Source organism: Muscardinus avellanarius (genome assembly GCF_963383645.1).
Source record: "Muscardinus avellanarius genome assembly, chromosome: 13".
Lineage (NCBI taxonomy): Eukaryota > Metazoa > Chordata > Mammalia > Rodentia > Gliridae > Muscardinus > Muscardinus avellanarius.
Genome location: NC_137799.1, coordinates 67,483,316 through 67,505,966, shown reverse-complemented (window position 1 = coordinate 67,505,966; position 22,651 = coordinate 67,483,316). Strand labels below are relative to the sequence as shown.

The 22,651-nt window shown below is 36.2% G+C and overlaps 1 protein-coding gene across 2 annotated transcripts in view; it reads left to right on the top strand.

Moving 5' to 3' along the window:
• Positions 1-220: 220 nt before the first annotated feature.
• Positions 221-22,651, top strand: part of RIC1 (RIC1 homolog, RAB6A GEF complex partner 1) — a gene marked incomplete at both ends in the record, with an annotated part of 122,331 nt that continues 99,900 nt past the window's right edge. For both annotated transcript variants that reach the window (XM_080708838.1, XM_080708837.1), the window contains 2 exons: positions 221-364; positions 14,694-14,801. In XM_080708838.1, coding sequence (XP_080564964.1) covers positions 221-364; positions 14,694-14,801 — 252 coding nt within the window. The remainder of the gene's footprint in view (positions 365-14,693; positions 14,802-22,651) is intronic.

Here is a 22,651-nt window from a genome sequence, read left to right as displayed (position 1 = left end):
CGACCCTGGGCCCCGTCTGCGCGGGGTGCTGCGCCGCGTAGCCTCGAGTCGGCCCGGCCCGGCCCGGCCCGGCCCGCGGGCAGATGCCCCGAGCTGCCGCCATCGCCGCCGCCGACAGGGCCGGTGGCGGTGTGGGAGGCGGGCGAGCGGCCCGCGGCCGCTGAGAGTGGCAGACGGGCCGGGGGCTGCGGGCACCCGGCGCCCGCGGCTCCCCAGGACCATGTATTTCCTGAGCGGCTGGCCCAAGAGGCTGCTCTGCCCCCCGGGGAGCGCGGCCGAGGCGCCCTTCCACGTCCAGTCCGACCCTCAGAGGGCTTTCTTCGCCGTGCTGGCCCCGGCCCGCCTCAGCATCTGGTACAGCCGAGTAAGTAGCGCGGCCGCGGGGCAGCGCCCGCCCCCAACTTCCACCCGCCGCGGGCCCGGGGCCCCCGCCGCCCCGCCGGGCCTCCGCCAGCCCGCGCCCCGCGCCCCCGGGCTCCAGCCCGCACGCGCCCTTCCCTCCTCCTCGGCGAGCAAATTAGTTTAAACTTCACGGAATTAGGAACCCGGCCGCCGAGGCGTCCCATCTGCCCCTTGCTTTAAAGGAAGGTCGTCGTTCTGGAGTTGGGGAAAGCCTGTTGGCTTTCGCAGTGTCAGACTTTGCAGGCCCGCAGTAACTTATCTTTAGGAACTCAGTGCCAGGATTCTTTATTTTTACTGGAGGTCTGGTTCTTCAACACCTTCCTACCCCCAACATCTCTTTCCCGCTTTCAGGGTAGACCTTTCCTCTGCTGCTCTTGGACTTTCAGAGAATTGCAGGGGAGTTAGGAGGCGAGATAGTAGAACTCTAATCTGGCCCCACTATTCCTTGTTGTAACACCTGGAAATAAGACTCGGAGAGGCATGGGTCCGAGTGCTGTTTTTGCTTTGTCTTGTTTATAATTTTCCTTCTTGTATCTACTACGAATTGTAAGACAAATAATTTGAAAAATAAGTGTGGGGTGGAATGTTGTCTACAAATGCTGCTAATATAGTTCTATCTTTACAAACTGCAGAATTCACGGTATAAAAAGGCTTTTATCTTCCACAGAAGACATTACTAGTCGATGTCAGAGTGAAGTTCTCTTCCCAAAGCTAATCTGACCATGTGGAGATTGTGACCTTGCCCTTAGTAGATCTATGTGAAATACTGGTTTTAGTTTGATTAAAACCTCCACATCTCTTTGTTATTATTGGAATGCCCATAATGCCCTTGACTGTCCTCACACAGAGTGTCACACACAGCCCTGCTAAAACTGGTGATAGGATTAGGTAATCGTTGTAAATCTGACTATCACTATTTACAGGCTGTAAATCAGACTGTTTGCCATAAAGTTTTGGCTGCTCTAATTTTAACATATAAATCAAAACAGCTTGTTATAAAATTGTAATACCAGCAATACGATATTCTGTCTAGTGCTTAATTGTACTTTTGAATATGTACATTGGATATCATTTGGTTCTTAAGTGAGATATTTACAGTATACATGCCAGTTGAATAATTTCTATTTATTTCGATGTATATAACTATTAGCCCTAAAGTGCGTGCAGAAATATAATTAGAGCTTGAATTTTAAATTGTTTTTGGAATTTAGTATATAATTTCACTTGAATATAACAAATCGTAAAGCCTAAAATTTAAATTTTCTTCTAAAATGGCAGACCTGACCCTTTTTTTTTTTTTTTTTGGTGGTGGTACTGGGGATTAAACTAGGGGAAGCTAACCTCTGAGCTATACCTCCAGCTCAATTTTTTATTTTGAAACAGGATCTCACTAGATTGGAGAGGCTCACTACTTGCTGAGGCTGTCCTCAAAACTGTGAGCCTCCTGTCTCAGCCTCCCGAGTGCTGGGATTATAAGCGTGTGCCACCACACCCAGCTTGACTTAATTTTAGACAAAAGAAAATTTAATGTGAGAAATTAGTGGACCAGAGCCTGTAAACCACCTTACTCTCTCATAAAAGGAACATATAAATGGGACTCAACTTTTTTAGGGACAGTGTGAATTATTAAGAATACTTATTATTTGTTTCAGAGTTAGACATAGTATAAACCCAAGACAGCCCTAGAATTTAAAAGTACTCATTCTTTCCTTTCTTCCTTCTTTCTTTCATGTGTGGTACTGGGGATAGAACTTAAGGGCGTTCTACCTCTGAGCTACACCTCCAGCCCTGTTTTATTTCTTTTATTTACTTACTTATTTGATACTGGAGATTGAACCCAGGAGCATTCTCCCTCCAAACTGTAAGACCTTTTTATTTTGAAATAGGCCTTTGCTCAGTTGCTAAGGGTCTTTTTAAGTTGCTGAGGCCGGCCTGGACCCTGTGATCCTCCTGCTTCAGCCTCCCAAGTATTGGGATTGCAGTTGTGTGCCACCACGCCTGTCTTCATACTCCTTTTCTTTAAACTCCTACTGTACACACAGCTTCTTTTTTACAAAAGTCTAGGAGCCACTACTATTAAGATCTAGTATGGGAAAAGTTAAAATTTAGGAAGTCTATGGGTTCAGAGGTAAGGAGTGAAATGAAACAGGAATACCTTAGGGGAAGCCACATTGCACTGTAGTTTTACATGACTGTTAACCTTGATTTCTGGACACGAGCTTTGTCACTTAGAAAAATCAGACATTGAACGATGATTCTAAGTTCTGTGATTATGTATCTGGGTAAGTGGGGAACAGGTGCCAGGCTTCAACTTCTAGTCATCTTGGGATATGTATGCCTTTTCTCACACTGTCAAAGTTTCCATTGATTTTCTAAGCTGTCTCAAACTATGTAAGTTAAAATAAATTTAGATTAACAAACCTTGTCAAAAGTGAAATGTCTCTAGGTAAATTAAGGAGCTATCAGTTATACTCAGATAATTTAGAGTGAATTAATTTGCAGTCACAACGTGAAAGCTTTGATTTTGGGAAGGTTGTAGGTGCAAGTAATTCTATAAAATCAAGTGAATTTTGAAGATCTAAAGGTTTTACATAGTTGAAGTCTTAGAGCCATCTGAGGGCATTTGTAAATAAGGAGATACGTGCTTAAAGAGATGAGAGGATATAATAAGATTTGCTTACTTGCAGTTTTCTTAAGGTTCACTTTGTAAATTAAACTAGCTTAGGAGGAATGCATTAAAAACAAAAAAAGCTTGTAAACCGGGTGTGGTGTCACATGCTTGTAATCCCAAAATTTGGGAGGCTGAGATTGGAGGATCACAGTTCTAGAACAGCCTCAGCTACTACTTAGAGACACTTTGCAACTCAGTGAGACCCTGTTTCAAAATAAAGAATGAAAAGTAAGGCTGGGGGTGGAGCTCGAAGGTAGAATGTCCCTGGGTTCCATCCCCAGTACTGGAGAAAAAAACCCAACAAAACAAAAACCTAGCTTTATGGAAACAACATACATTTAATAGTGTACGCTGATTGTTTTAATGTTGTCCCCCCCAAATTACAATGTGTGAAGTGTTGAATACTCGTGAGACGGTGGGAACTTTAAAACACAATCTCTAAGACTAACTTGTATATATTTTATGGGCCTTCTAGTGAACTTTCATGTACCTTTTGTAGCTACTAGCATTCGAAGTAGCTATTTGGAATTCCAGCACTAGATCTATATCTCTCCAGACTTATTTTCTACCCCCAAATTGAGAAGTACACCATAATGCTACTTAGACTTGTTTATGACCAAAAGAGTTTTTGTAGATATTCACTTTAACTTTTCAAGGGAATTTTTAAAAATAGAATATTTCAACATTAAAGTGTGAAGGTTTTTTGTTTTGTTTTTAGTGTGATGTGTTGACGTGTTTTGCTTTCTCTACATTATAATTGTACTAAGGAGAGTTCTAAAAACTACTCAAGAGTATGTAACAGGGATCATCCAAATATTCTGGCGCTCAGAAAAAGGGTGCTAAAAGACAGATTTTCTGTGTATATTTTAGGTTGAGGAGATAGGAGTGGAACTTTATTGGTGGTATAATTGATGTATTTCTGTCAAGGATATTGTTAAAGAATTTAACTTTGATAATAAAGATTCTCTACAAAAAGAGGATATGTTTGTTATATGAGATAAACTACATTTTTTTCTATATCAGGGCCCCATGACTATTCCTTTAATACATGTCTTATTTGTTAATATATAAATCTACATATGTGAGTCTCAAAATGTACCTTATAGTGTCTTCATTCTAAATGAGATGGATAGCCATATCTCAGTTTTTTAGAACACTGGTTATTTCAAATATTTAAAATACCCCCAAAATATTTTTTAATACTAATTTTGAAAATAGGGTAAATAGTAAAAGAGAAAGGGCATATTATATGTAGAAAATATTCTGTCCAAGGATGTTAGTTTGTTAATATGATAAAGGTTTGTGAGTTATTGTTTTTAGGTGCTTGGATTTAGAAAGGAAACAGTTTAATAATATTATGTCCACTTATGAAGGTATTCCTAATGTATATGGGGTGGGAAGGGAATGGAGTGGGATGTGGAACGAAATACACCAAGTGATGGATGCATGTTCATTTGAACCATGCTTTGAAGTATAATTACAGTGCTCAATGAAAGAATTTTTTAAAAAGTTGAAATGAGCAAATAATCACTGGACTTACAAATAAATTATGTCTTTGAGTAGCCCTGAGCAGAACTTATATTCCTGTCAATGTATCTTAATATTGGAAAAAATGAGATAGATGCTGGAAGAACCAAGTTATAGGATCAGGTATATGATTAACTGTGTGACCTCAGGAAAGCCATTTAATTTGTGTCTCTACTTTCTCAATGGTCCCATTTCTTGTCCTATCATCCCTTTTCTGTTACTGCCTCCAGAGAGCTTCATAATTAATTTTCTGCTTTGAAAGTCTTCCAGGGGTCGCTGTTTATTAAAGAATGAAGTTCAAACTGGTTAGTTTGATATCAGAGACACTCCCTTCCTGGAATGCTCTGTTGCTCTGTCTTTACCTATTAGAGTATCCCCTAGTTGCTATTGAAGTCCTTTGTCTATGAGTCATTCTTTACCTAGCACAACCAAATGTGTCCATTTGTTGATGAACTGTTTTATTTCCCTCCCAGTTTCATTAAGGTATTATTGACAAATGAAATTTGTATATACTTACAGCAACAGTGGGATGTTTTGATTTGCATACATATTGTGAGGTGATAATCACAGCATAGCTAATAGGAACTCCAGTACCTTTCAGTCACTTCTCTGTACTTGCACTTAGATCAGAACTATTTATCTGGTAATTGAAAGTTTACTTTGACCACCCTCCAGACCCTGCCAACCACTCTTACACTTTCTGAGTTCAGCTTCTTGAAATTCTGCATATGAAATCATGCAGTGTATGTCTTTTTGTGTCTGGCATATTTCCTTAGCATTGGTCATCCATGTTGTAGCAAATGTAGGATTTCCATATATTTTAAGGCTGAATATTATTATATTGTGTGTATATACAATTTATACTCAAATTGCTTAAATTGTTTTCATATTTTGGCTGTTTTGAATAATGTTGCAGAGAATATGAGAGTCCAGATTTATTCCCTTGGAATAGGAATATATATGTATCCATCCATCCATCCATCCACAAGTGGGACTTCTAGATCCCATTTAATTTTCTGTTTTGAAAAATAAAAATAAAATTGTTCTATTTTTTATTTTTTTGAGAAATCTTTGAAATGTTTTTCATAGTGGCTATACCTTTTTTTTTTTTTTTTTTTTAAAGTACTGGGGATGGAATCCAGGAGCGTTCTACCTCCAAGCTATACCTCCAGCCCTATTTTTTTAATTCTTTTTTTTTTTGTTTTGTTTTTTGTTATTTGTTTTTTTGGTGGTACTGGGGTTCCTGGAAAATCTTCTACCTCCGGGCTACACTCCCAGACCTATTTTATATATTTTTTATTTGGAAACAGGGTCTCTTAAGCCAGCATGGCTGGCTTCGATCCTGAGTGATCCTCCTGTCTCTGCCTCCCAAGTGAGGGGGAGAACAAGCATGCGCCACCAGGCTCTGCTAATTCTTCCTTTTGAAACAGTCTTACTGAGTTGCAAATTGCCTCACTAAATAGCTAAGGCTGGTGGCAACCCAGATCCTCCTGTCTCAGCCTCCCAGATGCTGGGATTACAAGCGTGTGCCACCACACTTGGCTGTTATACCAGTTTTACAGTGCCACCAACACTGTTCAGATGCTCCCTTTGAACATCTTTACCGGCACTTTTTATCATTTGACTGAACTGTCTTATTATGTTTTTTATTTCTATTTTCCTGATTATTAGGGGTGTTTAGTACCTATTATCCATTTTTATGTCCTCCATGGAAAGACATCAATTCAGGTCCTTTGCTCATTTTTTATCTTTATTTATTTTTGCTGTTATATGAGTTTAAGTGTCTTGGATGTTTGCTCACTGTCAGTTATATGGTTTGCAAATATTTTCTTTTATTCCATAGGTTGCTTCTTTATTTTGTTGGTTGTTTCCTTTGCTATGCAGTAACTTTAGTTTCATGTAGTTTCACTTGTTCATGTTTGCTTTTCTTGACCTTGGTATCCAAAAATCATTACCAAGACCAATATATCAAGGAGTTTCCCTCCATTTTCTTCTAGAATTTAAGTGGGTTTGCCGGGCGTAGTGGCGCACGCTTGTAATCCCCGCGCTTGGGAGGCAGAGACAGGAGGATCGTGCAGGTTCGAAGCCAGCCATGCGGGCTGGCTTAGGAGACCCTGTTTCCAAATAAAAATGTAAAAATAGGTCTGGGAGTGTAGCCCGGAGGTAGAAGGGCTTCCAGGAACCCCAGTACCACAAAAAAAAAAAAAAAAAGAATTTAAGTGGGTTCAGGTGTTACACTTAAGTCTTTAACCGGTCTTGAGTTTTGTAGTTGGTGTCCAGTATGTGTATGTTTAAGGGTTCACTTTCTTTTTTTTTGCGGGTCTGGGGATGGAATCCAGGGGCATTTAATCTCCGAACTACATCCTCTGCCCAATTTTGTATTCTTTATTTTGAAATAGGGTCTCACTCAGTTGCGAGGGGCCTCACTAAGTAGCTGAGGCTGTCTTTGAACTGCGATCCTCTGGTCTCAGCCTCTCAAATGCTGGGATTACAAGCGTGCGCCACCACACCTCGCTCCACTTTCTTTTTCATGTGGATATCCATTCTTCCAAACACTGTTCACTGAAAGACTCGTTTCTCTATTGTGTGATCTTGATACTTTTGTTGAAGATTAGTTGACCATAATACATAAGTGGCTTTATTTCTAGACTCTCTTCTGTTGCATTGATCTGGTCCGTGTTTTTATGCCAGTACCAAACTATTTTGATTACCATAACTTTATAACTTACTTTGAAATTAGGCTTTATGATGCTTCCAGTTTTGCTCTTTCTCAAGATTGCTTTGGCTGTTTGTGGTCTTATGAGTGCTGTGTAAATTTTAGGATTCCTTTTTAAATTTCTATGAAAAATGTCATCATTTTGATAGGCTTTGCATTGGTTTTGTAGATCAGTTTGGGTAGCATGGACATTTTAACAATATCCTTCCAGTCTGTGAATATGGCATATCTTTCCATTTATTTGTGTTGTGTTCAGTTTCTTTCATCGGTGTTTTATAGTTTTCAATGTCACCTCCTTGGTTAAGTTTATTCTAAGTATTTTATTTTTGGGAACTAATTTAAATTGGATTGTTTACAAATGGGGGGGCGGGCATGGTGGTGCACACTTATAATCCCAGCATTTGGGAGGCTGAGACTGGAGGATCGCGGTTCGCGGACAGCCTCAGCTACTCAGTGAGGCCCTCCGCAACTCAGTGAGACCCTGTTTCAAAATAAAGAATAAAAAATTGGGCAGGGGGTGTAGCTCAGAGGTCAAATGCCCCTGGGTTCCATCCCAGGGGCATTTTATTTATTAAAAAATAAATAAAAATTGTGGAGGGAGGAGATGCTAGGGATCAAACCTAGGGCCTTACACACACGAGGCAAGCATTCTAACACTGAGCTACAACCCCATCCTGATTTCTTTCCTTTTTCAGTATGTTAGTAGATAGTAAAACAGCTGGTTTTTTATATATTGATTTTGTATCCTGAAAATTTACTGGATTTGATTATTCTAAGAATTCTTTGTGGAGGTTTTAGGGTATCCTGACAAGAGCATGTCCTCTACAAAAAGACAAATTTATTTCTTTGAACTCTGATTTATATTGTAAGTTTTACACTTGTGCTTTATTTTTCCAACTAGATTATAAATTTGGAAGGCAGAAACTACCTTATTTCATATTATCAATATTGCTTCATACAAAGCATATGCTTAATACATTTTTCTTAATATAATGAGTTCAAGATAGCTATTTTATGTGTAACTTTTTTACAGATTAATAATGGGAAAATTTTTAAATGTGACTTATAACAAAAATGGTAGTATTAAATTACACCTGAAGCCGGGTGTGGTGGTGCACACTTGTAATCCCAGCATTTGGGAGGCTGAGACAGAAGGATAGCGGTTCACAGGCAGCCTCAACTACTTAGTGAGGCCTTTGCAACTCAGTGACACCTGTTTCAAAATAAAGAATAAAAAATAGGGCTGGGGGTATAGCTCAGAGGTAGAATGCCCCTGGGTTTCATCCCCAGTACCAGAAAAAAAAAAATACAACTTAAATTCAGAAAACTTAAAATTAGAATTACGTAAATGAAGATGAGTTAAATGTATTTTTATTACATACAGTTCAAGTTATATTACAGAAATGATATATGGTAAGCGTTCTTAATATCAGATAATCTATAGTTTATTAAAGTTTAAACTATTATGCAGTCATTCATGTGGAACCATTCAAGTTCCTGGTTCCCAGAATATGTTTATATTGACATGATACATAGAAAAAAGAAAGTCATGTAAGAAAAAGAAGCACCATTAACAAATTTAAAGGTATTTTAGCCATCTTCAGATGCTTATGAATCATTGACATGGGACATATTATGGATAAGCATTCATGTGGAGCTATGGACTGGGTTCTTCACCATGTGGCAGAGTTTTCCAAACTTAGATTCTTCACTGCCTTAGTCATTATGTTTGCTTTCTTTACATATTACGTATTCCTTCTAACTCTTCTTTTCTTTCTTTTTGTTTTTAGTACTAGAAACTGAACCCAGGGGTATTCTACCTTTGAGCTACACCCCTAGCCCTATTTTATTTTTTTATTTTAAAATAGGGTCTCGCTGCCCGGCTTGGTGGCGCACGATTGTAATCCCTGTGCTTGGGAGGCGGAGACAGGAGGATCGCACAGGTTTGAAGCCCCTCGCTGGCTTAAGAGACCCTGTTTCCAAATAAAAATATAAAAAATAGGTCTGGGAGTGTAGCCCAGAGGTAGAAGGGTTCCATCCCTCTTACCACCACCAAAACAAAAAACAAAAATAGGGTCTCACTAAGTTGCTGAGACTGGCTGCAAACCTGCAGTCTTTCTGTCTCAGCCTTCCAAGTACTAAAATTACAAGTGGCTTCATTATAACTTTTAATGAAGCCAGGTGAGCTGCTGTACTCCTAGCACTAGGGAGGTTGAGACAGGAGATCATTTGAGCCTGGGAGTTCAAGATAATCACTGAAGGTCTGAGTGTGTACCTTGGAGGTAGAATTCCCATTTGTTCAATCCCCAGTACCAAAAAGGAAGAAAGGAACACAACACACACACACACACACACACACACACACACACACACACAGGATAATAATTTATACCTTTACCATAAGTGGAAAGCTAGTATCATTTGTATGAATAGAAGATTACTATATGAAGGAATACAATGAAAACATTGTAGGAATGTAGTTTGTTTTTTTTTTTTTGAGTGTGTGCCGGTCTGAGGATGGAACCCAGGGGCATTTGACCTCCGAGCTATACCCCCTGCCCTGTTTTTTATTCTTTGTTTTGAAATAGGGTCTCACTAAATTGCGGAGGCCTCACTAAGTAGCTGAGGCTGTCCACGAACTGCGATCCTCCGGTCTCAGCCTCCCAAACTGAATTACAAGCGTGTGCCACCACTCCTGGCTAGGAATGTAGTTTTTGCCAAAGAAATGTAGTTTTTCCCTTTATTAAATGTAGGAATGTAGTTTTTCCCTTTATAAAATGGGAATTAGCAGTTGTATATAAGATTTTTAGAAGTAAAGAATGTATCACTTTGTACAGATTTTTGCTTACCTAAATCAGAAGGATTGAAGAATTAAAAGATTTCTTACTGTTAAATATTTAATATAGTGTTTTTATGTCACCTTACATGGTGATAGAAGAACTGCATAAAAACATTTTACCTGTATTTATTAGGCAGTTTAATTAGAATAATTAAATTTATAATTAAAAGCCAGGTGTGGTGGCGTATACTTGTAATCCCAGCGCTTGGGAGGCTGAGACAGGAGAATTGCACAGGTTCGAAAGTATCGCACAGGTTCGAAGCCAGTCTCAGCTACTTAGGCTCTCAGCAACTTAGTGAGACCCTGTTTATAAATAAATTATACAATAGGGCTGGGGTGTAGCCCGGAGGTAGAAAAGCCCCTGGGTTCCATTCCTCAGCATCACAAAAAAAATCTATAATTAAAAAATATTTTTTAATTTACAACAAAGACATTCCCTTAATTAAAATTTCTTACTGACCAACAGGCATCAGTTTGTTAGACTCATGGAAATTACTTTTGTTTCTTTTAAGTTCATTATACTTTTGAGTTGCTATTTGTCTCCTCATGACATTTGTTTTATTTCAGTCATAAATTATACATACATTTACATGTGAAAATCTGGATGATATTATGGACAAACAATAGCATTTGCTGTGGTTTAGCTTTTTTTTTTTTTTTGGTGGTGGTACTGGGGAATGGAACCCTTCTACCTCCGGGCTACACTCCCAGACCTATTTTATATTTTTATTTGGAAACAGGGTCACTTAGGCCAGTGAGGGGCTTTGAACCTGCACGATCCTCCTGTTTCCGCCTCCCAAGCACTGGGATTACAAGCGGGCGCCATCACACCTGGCATCTTGTACTTGTTTTTCAAAATTATTTTACCTAGTGTAGTTTCTTTACATTTTTGTATAGATTTTATAATCTTATTGTCAATTTCTGTGAAAATCCAGCATGGATTTTTATGGATCCTTTTGAAGAGTACTGATCAATTATGTTATAGAATGTGTCTTTTGGGGTCTCTTTGATTTTCTCATAGATGGGCTGAGTTTATATAATTTTTATAAGTATACCACAAATGTGTTCTCAGTATATGGTATAAAAGAGTTTTTTATATTCTTTTTTACTGGTAGATGATGTTTACTACCAGTAAGAAAGAACATCATTAAGTTGGTATAAGTTGACAAGTGCTTTCTCCATTGTGAAGTTACTATCTTTCCTTTTATAATTAAAAAATATAAAATGTAGTTGGGCATGATGGCACCCACTTGTAATCCTTGTGCTTTGCACATGGGAGGCTGAGACGAGGATTGCATAGGTTCGAAGCCAGCCTCAGCTACTTAGGCTGAATCTCAGTAACTTTGTGAGACCCTGTTTCCAAATAAAATATAAAATAGATTTGAGAGTGTAGCCCGGGGGTAGAAAGCCCTTCGGTTCTATCCCAGTACTGCAAAACAAACAGCAACAACAAAAATGTAGGTTGGAGGAGATAATATAAAAATCTTGCTTTTTCTGGAACTTTTTCTTACTAATTTTAGCATCCATCACTAGATCTTATCTTCACCTATTAGTAATCTGTGGTCTTTACCAAATGATGATTATCTGTCTCCTTCTTTCCTACTAGTTTACTAATTGGAATTCTGGTGTAGGGAAATACTGTCCCTCCTCTTATAGTTATCCAGTTACTTATATCAGTATGGCTTCATAGATAATTTATCCAGTTATTTATGTCAGTGGGACTTTATAGATATTTTTCATGGTAAAATCTAATACTGTAGTTGTTTTGTTTAAAATTTTTGCCTATATACTAGGTTGTTAATATTTGTTCTGTTTGAAGAGTTCTTTATATGTTGTAGATACAAGTCATTAAATATGCTATTTGCAAATATTTTTATTCTGGCATATCTCTTTTAGTAGCACCTCTTGAGGATATTTAATTTTTATGAATTTATATTAATTTTATTAATTATGAAGTAATTAATTGATTTTCTTCTTTAAATCATGCCTTTTGGGTCTTATCTAAAAAATCATTGCCTAACCCAAGGCGACAAAGGGTTTTTCCCCCTATAATCTTGAATTTTTATGGATTAGGTTTTATATAAAGGTATATAAAACACTATGAATTAATATATATAACACAAAGTATGGCTTGAATTTCCGTGTGTGTGTGTGTGTGTGTGTGTGTGTGTGTGTGTATGTGTGTGTGTGTGTGTTTTACTAAGGACTGAACTCAGAGGCATTCTATCTCTGAGGTATACGTCCAGCCCTATTTTTAGTTTTATTTTGAAATGATCTTCCTAGGTTGATGAAGGTCTCTACTACTGAGGCTGTTCTCTTACTTGCAGGCCTCCTGTCTCAGCCTTCCAAGTACTGGGATTACAGATGTGTGCCATCATGCCTGGCTTGAAGTTCCTTTTTTATATAAATATACCCTATTGTTTGAGTACCATTTGTTGAAAAACAAATGCTGCTCTTTCTTCATTGAATTAACTTCTGCACCTTTATTGACTTTTGTACTTTTGGACTCTGTTTTGTTTCATTGATCTCTTTGTCTATCTTGATGCCAGTACCACACATCTTCATTACTATAGCGTTAACATAGATCCAGTGAAGTAGTGTAAGTTCTCCAAGTCTCTCCTTTTTAAAATTTACTTTGGATAGTGTGCTTTTGGTGTTGTCTGTAAGTCCTTGTCATATCTTATATTGTCTAGTTTCTTTTGCTCTGTTCTTTTTTAAGAATTGTTTGTTTAGAGCTCTGATTTATTTTGAATTCTTGTGAATAGTGTAGGAATGTATCTAGATTCATTTTTGTGGATGTTGATGTTTGGTTGTTTTAGCACTATTTGTTGTTATATTGTCTTGAAGTCAGGTATCAATCTTCCACCCTGTTCTTTAATATTGGCTCTTTTTGATCTTATGCCTCTCCATATAAAGTTTAGAATTATTTTCTTGATGTTCACAAAATAACTTGCTGGGATTTTGACTGAGATTGCATTGAGTCTGTAGATCAAGTTGGGAAGAACTGACACTGTTACAATATTGATCCTTTTGTCTACTAGTATGGAATATCTTTTCATTTATTTAGTTCTATGATATCTCTCATCAGTTTTTAGTATTTGTTAAATAAGTTTGTATATATTCCTCCGGGCTACACTCCCAGACCTATTTTATATTTGAAACAGGGTTTCTTACGCTAGACCTGCGTGATCCTCCTGTCTCCGCCTCCCAAGCGCAGGGATTACAAGCGTGCGCCACCACGCCGGGCTATCCTCAGACCTTTTTAATTTTTATTTTTAGACATGGTCTCTCGAAATTGCTGAAGCTGGCTTCAAACTTGTAATCCTCCTGTCTCAGTCTCCCAGGTACTGGAATTACAAATGTGTGTATGGCTTGGCTTTTGTATATTATTAGCCTTGCTGTCATTGCTTACTAGTTCCAGAGTTATGTTAATGTTGATTCATTTAAAATATTCTATATAGATGATTATGTTATCTTTGAATGAAGACAGTTTTACTTTTTCCTTCCCAGTATGTATGGATTTTATTTCCTTTTCTTGTATCACTAAGTTAGCTATGACTTGTGCTTCTATGTTGAAAAACAGTACAGAGTAGGATCTTCCTTGCCTTTTTCCTGATCCTAGTGTGAAAGCCTGAGTTTCTTGCTAACAAGTTCAGTATTAGATATGGATATTTTGTAGGTGTTCATTATCAAGTTGAAAAAGTTCCCTTCTATTCCTAGTTTGCTGAGAGTTTTTATCATGGATAGTTGTTAATATGTCAGGTGCTTTTTCTGCATGTATTGTTATAATCGTGTGAATTGTTCTTCTCTAGCCTTTCCATGTGGTAGTTATATTAGTTTACTTTCTTGTGTCCGGGATATATCCTACTTGGTTATGGGGCATAATTCTTTTCATATACTGTTGGACTTAATTTACTAATTTTTGTTGAGTTTTTGCATCTGTGTTTATGAGAGAATGCTGGCCTCAGAATGAGTTAGAAGGTATTCCCCATGCCCCTATCTTACAGAGAACTGGTGTGATTCCTTCTTTAAATTTTAGGTAGAATTCTATTGTAAACACATCAACCTGGTTCTTTATGTTTTGGAGGGTGATTAATTATTGGTTCAGTTTTTTTTTTGTTTGTTTGTTTGTCTTGCAGTACTAGGGATGGAACCCAGGGACATTCTACCTCTGAGCAACACCCCCGGCTCTGTTTTTTATTCTTTCTTTTGAAATAGGGTCTCACTGAGTTGCAAAGGGCCTTACTAAGTAGGGTAGGCTGTCTGTGAACTGTGATCCTCCTGTCTCGGCCTCCCAAATGCTGGGATTACAAGTGTGTGTCACCACACCTGGCTTTGGTTCAGTTTTCAAAACAGTTATGGGCCTAAATTCCCTTCCTGTTTTTTTTGGTGATTTCCTTAGAATTTAGTAAGCTGATTAGATTATGTTGTTTATTTCTCTTTGAAATATTTTTACAGTATCTTATATGTATTATCTTAAATTTTATTTGTATATATTTGTATGAGATATTAATAAAAATACATTTGTTTTTTTCCAGCCTAGTGTGTTAATTGTAACCTACAAGGAATCTACAAAATCATCTACTCAGTTTGGATCCTACCAACAAACTGAATGGAGGCCAGACAGTACCATGATAGCTGTATCAGTAAGTAGATTTCTCAACTTTAATAACGTTTTTTTAAACCATACATTGCATTTAAATTGGTTATTTTAGAAGACTTTTTTCAATATTTTATACACATAAGGATTTCTCTTCTTGTGATAGAAATTACTGTACTGATTCTTCTAAACATCTACTTACATTCTATTCTTCCCCTTACCATAGCTTCTTTGTTGACTGTATTATTTCCTGTCATCCCTAAATATAGCACCTATATCTTTTTCTGTGCAAGCATCTTACTTTCCTGTTTTGGTCTTGAAGCCTAATCCAGTTTTTTGAAGTTTTTTATTATATTCATATGGTATTTAAATTTTGTCCTCCATTTTGAAGAATATCCCACAACATAATAAAGTTTATATTGATATACCAAATTCTCGTGTATATTTGAATCTGTTTCTGTATTTCTCTTCTCTTTTTCTCCATTAGATGTGCCTATAAACTTGCTCATTTTACCTTTCTAATTTATATTTTATTACTCATCTTTAGGGATATTGTTATTAATTAATTTACAGTAACAATATATATGGTTAACATTTACTGAGCATTTCTTATGTATTACTGTAATCTGATCATCTCTCTTAATCTTTAGATCAATATTGTGGCTCTCTTCTTTCTCTTTCTCCTCTTTGTGTGTATGTGTGTGTGTGTGTGTGTGTGTCTCTGGGGGATGGAGATAGATAGATGATAAATAGATAGATAGATAGATAGATAGATAGATAGATAGATAGATAGATATGGAACCCAGAAGTCTTCAACCTCTTAGATATACCCATAGCCCAATTTTATTTTGAAGCAGGTTCTCACTAAATTGGTGGGGCCTTGCTAAGTTGCTGAAGCTAGCCTCAAACCTATGATCATCCCATCTTGGCTTTCCAAGTACTGGTATTACAGGCATGTGATCTATTATGCCCAGTTAGATCAATGTCTTAAACTAAATATTATTGTCCTTCATATTTTATGAATAAATTGAAGATCTGAAAATTAAGAGCTTATCCAAGCTTTTATCCAAGATTTAAGTCTTGGATAAATCTTATTATAATTAACACAGATACTGTATACTGGGGAAATAAAATATAAACTTAGGAACTCAAATTGATTTGTTTTTTTACTGTACTCTAAACGTGTAGAGTAACTTATCCTCTGCTTTCAGTCTCTTTCAGTCCATGCTTTGTTATACTTACTAGGTTAATCATCTGCAGATAATTCAAATTGTCAAAAATACCAAGTAGTTCTACAATTCTATAGCTGGTTGGCAGACTGACAATCACATACCAATCTATTCTGCTATCTGATTTTGAATAGCCCATGAATTAATAATTTTTACATATTTAAATGGTTAAAACAAATAAAAAAGAATATTTTGTCACACTTAAAAATTACAGAGTTAAGGTTTCAATGTCCGAAGATAAAGTTTTATTGGACTCTAAAAATGCTCATATATTTATGTATTGTTTCTGGCTTCTTCGAGCTACAACAGCAGATGGGGTTCCATAGTGCTGACATCAATCATACGTGGTGCTCTTGATACTTTATTCTTCTGTTCAGTGTACTATACATTTTAGTAATGTAGTTATAACTACTGATATATCTATTTAATATAATGTAGTTATATCAAGTGCTGCACATACTATGACATTTTATAGTAGCTGGAATTATAGGCATGTACTACTATGCCCACTAGTTGGATTGTATATGTTTTTCCTTCTTGACTCTTGGAAATCAATAGTCATATTTTGATATAAAAATTCAAATTCATAAGTGTAGTAAATAAATTATGATTGCCAATTTTAAGAAAAAAATTCTTACTAATATAATTCATTTTGAAATGGGGAACATTCCCAAACTAAAGTTTCTTAATGTTTAATTATTAATAACTTTATATGTCCTACTATTTCTGCACAGTTGATTTCTTTTAGGTCTCTAGTAATATGTGCACATTTGTTATATCATATACATGTAATGAAAGTAATAGATTGTGAGGTATAGATTTGCATATATAGTCATGTGCAAAATGTATTTTATTTTGTAATGTATTTTATTTTGAAATAAAATCAATTTTTCCACAGTTTACTTTCTAATTGGTAACTTGAAGGTTCAATTAAAGAAATATAAGACTGAGTTAAAGTGAGTTAAAATGGAAAAGCAATATATTATAAACAAAAATTTGTGAGTAGACAGCCAAAGGTAATATCTTGAGATCAATACTATTACTAATAATCACCAGCATTTTATGTATTTGTTTATAAAGGAAAAATTATAAATAAGACTATACCTGAAGTATTAATATTATTTGCTTGTTACAAGTTTTATAAACTGGATAAAAACCAAGATTCATTCATCCATTCATTGGACATTTATGTAACATATATTTCAGACAGTGTTTAATTAATGAGAAATGTGATTTAAGAAAGATATTATCTTAGCCAGGTGAGGTAGTGCATATGTATAATCCCATACTTGGGAGGCTGAGACAGGAGGATTACAGGTTTGCAGCCAGTCTCAGCAACTTGTGATTTTACTTGTTTAACTTCCATTTTACTTGTGTAAAGGTATTTTTAATTTTCATTATTTTCTTAACATTTTCAGGGGGTATAGAATCTAATTGGACAGTTACTTAAGTTAAAGTTATACTTACTTTTTTTCTGCTTTTCCATTTTGGTTATTTCTATTAAGTTAGTGAATAGTCTTATTGTTGGTTTTTGAAAGTAGTGTAACTTTTTTTCCCCTACTGCTTTTAAGAATTTTTTTTTCTTGGTTATTGGTTTTCAGAATTTAGCTGTTAGGCTCTCAGGTTTGGTTTTCTTTGCACTTATCCTGCTTGGGGTTCCCTATGTTTCTTGAATCTATGGGTTGGTATCTTCAGTTTGGAGAAATTCCCAGCTCTTAACCTTTGTACTGTTTCTGCCCTTCTCTCTTCTTTTAGGACATCAGTTGACCTTGATCTTCTGTATATCCTCCATATGTCTCATGATATCTCTTGCCCCCTCCCCATCCCATTATTTTTTTCTGTGTTTTATTGTGGCTATTTTATATCTATATATCTCTCAAGTCAATAAAACCTGTCATCTACTATATCCAGTCTGAACTCTGTTGAAATAATTGAGATTCTATATACTTTAAATTAGAATTTCCATTTACTTTTCTTTTTTTACAGTGCATTATAAACTTTATTTTTTTGTGCATTATAGTCATACATCATAATGGAGTAGAAGATGGTAGAGGAATACATACACACCTCACTCATTTAGCCCTTACCTAATTCCCACCCAATTCCCTCACCCCTCCTTCCTTTTCATGTTTGGCTTTATGTTTTTTTCTTCCTTGTCTAGAGCATCTAATTTTTTACTTTTTGTGACTGACTAATCTCACTTAGCATAATATTCTCACATTCTGTCCATTTCCCTATAAATGACTTAATTTTGTTCTTTATGGCTGAGTAAAATTCCATTGTGTACATATCCCATAGTTGTATAATACATTCATCTGTTGGTGGACATCTTAGCTGGTTCCATAGTCTGGCAATGGTGAATGGTGCAGCTATGAACATAGATATGCATGCATTAGTTTGGTAGTTTGGTTTCTATTCTTTTGGGTAGATACCCAAAAGAAGTGGTATTGCTGGATCAAATGGTACATTTGTTCCTATTGTTCTGAAGATCCTCCACTTTTCCAAAGTGGTTGTACTCATTTGCAATACCACCAACAGTGTACTAGAGTTCCCACTTCTCCACATCCTCACCAGCATTTGTTGTTGTTTGTGTTCTGAATGATTGCCATTCTAGTTGGAGTTAGGTGAAATCTCAGGGTAGTTTTGATTTACATCTCTCTGATTGCTAATGATGTCGAACTTTTTTTATACATTTATTGGCCATTTGAATTTCTTCTTTTGTGAGATGTCTACTTCATTTGCCATTTTTATTAGGTTATTGGTTTTCTTATCTGTGAGTTTCTTGAGTTCTCTGTATACTCTCTTAGTTCTCTATCAGAGAAATAGTTGGCAAAAAAATTCTCCCATTCTGTTGTCTCTCTGTTGAGGTTCTTGATAGTTTCCTTTGCCATGCAGAAGCTTTGTTAAAAATGCAACAAAGAAGACTTTATTCAGGACTATTGCAGTAAATATAGGAACCACTGCATGGGATTTGCAGTAGGGGAGAGAGATAGGACTAAACTTTGAATATGGACGTGATTTTTTGTTAACTCTGGTAGGCCTCAACCGGAACTACATCCTCTTATGTGCACACAATTGACAAATGTTTTCAGGGGGAAAAAATAAAAACCACCAGTTGATTTCTGAACAATTCTAGTATGGAGTTGTTTAATCATTCTAGGCCTCATTGATTTTTATAGCTACCTGATTTCTTTTAAAATATGACCTTTAGCCTGGTGTGGTGGTACATGCTTGTAATCCCAGCATTTGGGAGGCTGAGACAGGAGAATTGTGATTCGAGAACAGCCTCAGCTACTTGGTGAATCTCTTAAGTATTTTACAGTGGAATTCTTTAACTTGCATATATGAAATTTAAGATCAGCAATTTACCAGTGGCTGCAAACGATCTAAATGTAGTTAAGATGCTTTTTACAATTAAAATTCTTTTTTCTCATTTGCCAAAGGAAGAACTTAGTGAAAGTTTAAGAAATTTGTATTAGTTTTTAAATCTCATTACCACATCTTATATATAGACTCCTTGTACACTTTTTCCCACTAGAAAGTAAAGAGGGAAAAGCCTAGTAGATTTATTTTTTCAGCATATCTAATTTCATATTATTAGGGGAATACCTTTCTTTGGTTATTCTTTTTGTTTTGTTTTTGAGACAGTGTCTGACTCTTGCTTAGGCTGGCCTTGAACTCAAAAGCCTTCTGTTTTAGTCTCCTTAGTATCTGGGATTACATGTGTGTACCACCACATAATACCTTCTGTATTAAATATTACAAAAATAAAGTTAAAAGAAATTATCCAAGAGTTCCCAAGCCACCTTCATCTCTCTTTTTTTAAAGTACAAGTCCTATATTTGCAGCACTTTTTCTTCATTAGGAATTTAATTTGTCTGTAACTTATTCTGTTTATTAGATTATTTTTACTTTTTTTTTTTGAGGGTCTGGGGATGGAACCCAGGAGCATTCGACCTCCAAGCTACACTCCCTGCCCTAATTTTTATTCTTTATTTTGAAACTGGGTCTCACTGAGTTGCAGAGGTCTCACTAAGTAGCTGAGGCTGTCCGCGAACCGCGATCCTCCGGTCTCAGCCTCCCAAATGCTGGGATCACAAGTGTGCGCCACCACGCTCAGCTAGATTATTTTGACATTTAATATTTATTCAACTGTTATCTTCAAATTGGCTTAATGCAAGTCATACTCATAGAACTGTGAGTTTGGTCATTCAGCCCTTCTGATCTCACTTGGGGTCACTGATATACCTCTAGTAATCTTACAGCTCCATTGAACTGGATAGTCCAAGATGGCCTCAGTGCCATATCTGGTAGCCATCTACTTTGTTTTTGTTTTTTTGGTGACATCTTACTTTCTACTTGGTTAGATAAAGCTTTTTGATGGTAGAAGCTTGTTTAAGAGGGCAAAAGTTTCTGCTACATACAAGCTCAACCATCATGTCCATTCTTTTAAAAAAGAGAAGGCTTTATTGAGATATAATTACTACAACAAACTGAACATATTTGAAATATATTGTTTTGGAATCCTTACTATAGTCAACTTAGTGGTCAGTAGCTCAGTGGTAGAGTGCTTGCTTAGCATGCATGAGGCCTTGGTTTTAATCCCTAGCACCCAACACCCACACACAAAAAAACAGTGATCAGGTCCATCTCTCTCATGTTTCCTTATACTTTTTTGTAATTTCTCTTCTGTACTCTTTTTTTTTTTTTTTGTAATTCCTCCTTCCTGCCATGATCCCCACCCACCTCCAAAATCAACCATTAGTCTGCTTTTGTCACTACATATTAGTTGTATTTTCTAGAATGTTACGTAAATTGGATCATGCAATATGCAGTACTTGGTTTTTCTGATTTATCTCACTCAGCACTAATTATTCTGAGATTCTTTCATGTTGCTGTGAATGGGTAGTTCATTTTGCTGTTTTATGGGTATGCCAAAGTTTTTTTACCCATTCATTTGTTGGACATTTGAATTGTTCACAATTTGGTATTTTTACAAACAAAACTGCTACGAACATTGATGTACAAATCTTTCCATAGATGCATATTTTCTCTTCTCATGAGTAAATATCCAAGAGTATGATACCTAGATTATAAAGTAGGAGTATATTCAACTTTCAAAGACATGGCAAACTTTTTTTTTCCTGTAGTCATGGTACCATTTTTATTCCTACCATCAGTGTTTGAGAGTTTCCATTACTTTTTATCTTGGGTTACATATATTATGTTACAGTGGGTGCACGTGTGTGTGTGTGTGTGTGTGTGTGTGTGTGTTACTGAGGATTGAACTCAAGGGCATTCAGCCTCTGAAATACACTCCTAGCCTTTATTTTTATTTTATTTTTTTAATTTTTATTTTATTTTTATTTTGAAACGGGGTCTCAGTAGTTTGATGATAGTCTCACAGCTTGCTGAGACTGTCCTCAAAGCTTTCCAAGTATTGGGATGACAAGCCATTTAATACATATAATTTAAATTATCATTATAATTTCAAATTGTAGTTCTCTAATGCATAAAGCCATTGAACATTTTGGTTTTGTGCCATGAGGATGTCTTCTTTGTTCAAATGTCTGTTTGTATCTTTTGTCCATTTTTTTTTTTCTTGTTGTTGAGGGGAAGTAGAGTTTCTTTGCTTTCTTATTGATTTTTTCAATAGTTTTTATTATATTGAATATAAATCCTTCATATGTACGTAACTATACATATTTGCATGTATATGCTTTACAGAGATTTTCTCCTAATGTATAGTTTGCCTTTCATTTTTTTAATACAGTTTTTTTTTTTTTTAGAAAAAATTCAGTTCATCACTTTGTTCTCTTTAGGGTGTTAACCTTTATATGTTTTCTTCTGGAAGTTTTATAAAGTTTTACATTTAGGTCAGTGATATATTTTGAATTTTCTTTTGTATGCTGCAAAGGATACAAGTTTCTTTTGCATGTTGATATTTATTAATAATCCATTTGTTCCAGTACAATTTTGAAAAGGTTCTCCCTTTTATACTGCATATTCTTTACTTCTTTATCAAAAATGAATTGTCCACATATGTATGGGTTTACTTCTGTGTTCTCTGTTCTGTTCTATGAAGTATTTATGTATTTTTATAACAATACAACATTGTCTTGAGTACACTAGATGTATAATAATTTTTAAATCTCATAGTGTTTTTCAATTTTGTTCTCTTTCAAAGTTACTTTTATTGTTTTAGGTCCTTGAATTTCCATATTAGTTTTAGGATCACTTTGTTAATTTACAAAAATGCCCACTGACATGTTGGTTGAGATTGCGTTGAGTATATGGATCAATTTGGGTAGAGTTGTCATCTCAGCAATAGCAAATCTTCTGACCTATAAAGAATATATAACTCTAAGCCGGGCGTGGTGACCCACGCATGTTATCCCTGCGCTTGGGAGGTGGAGAGAGGAGGATCGCGCAGGTTCGCAGCCAGCCGTGGTGGCTTAAGAGACACTGTTTCCAAAAATAAAGTATAAAATAGGTCTGAGAGTGTAGCCCGGAGGTAGAAGGGCTTCCAGGAACCCCAGTACCACCAAAAAAAAGAATGTATAACTCTATACTTGTTTACGTGTTTTTAATTGCTTCTGTGTTTTGTATTCTTTTTTTTTTTTATTGGTGCACTGTATTCATACATCATAGTGGGATACAAACTTTT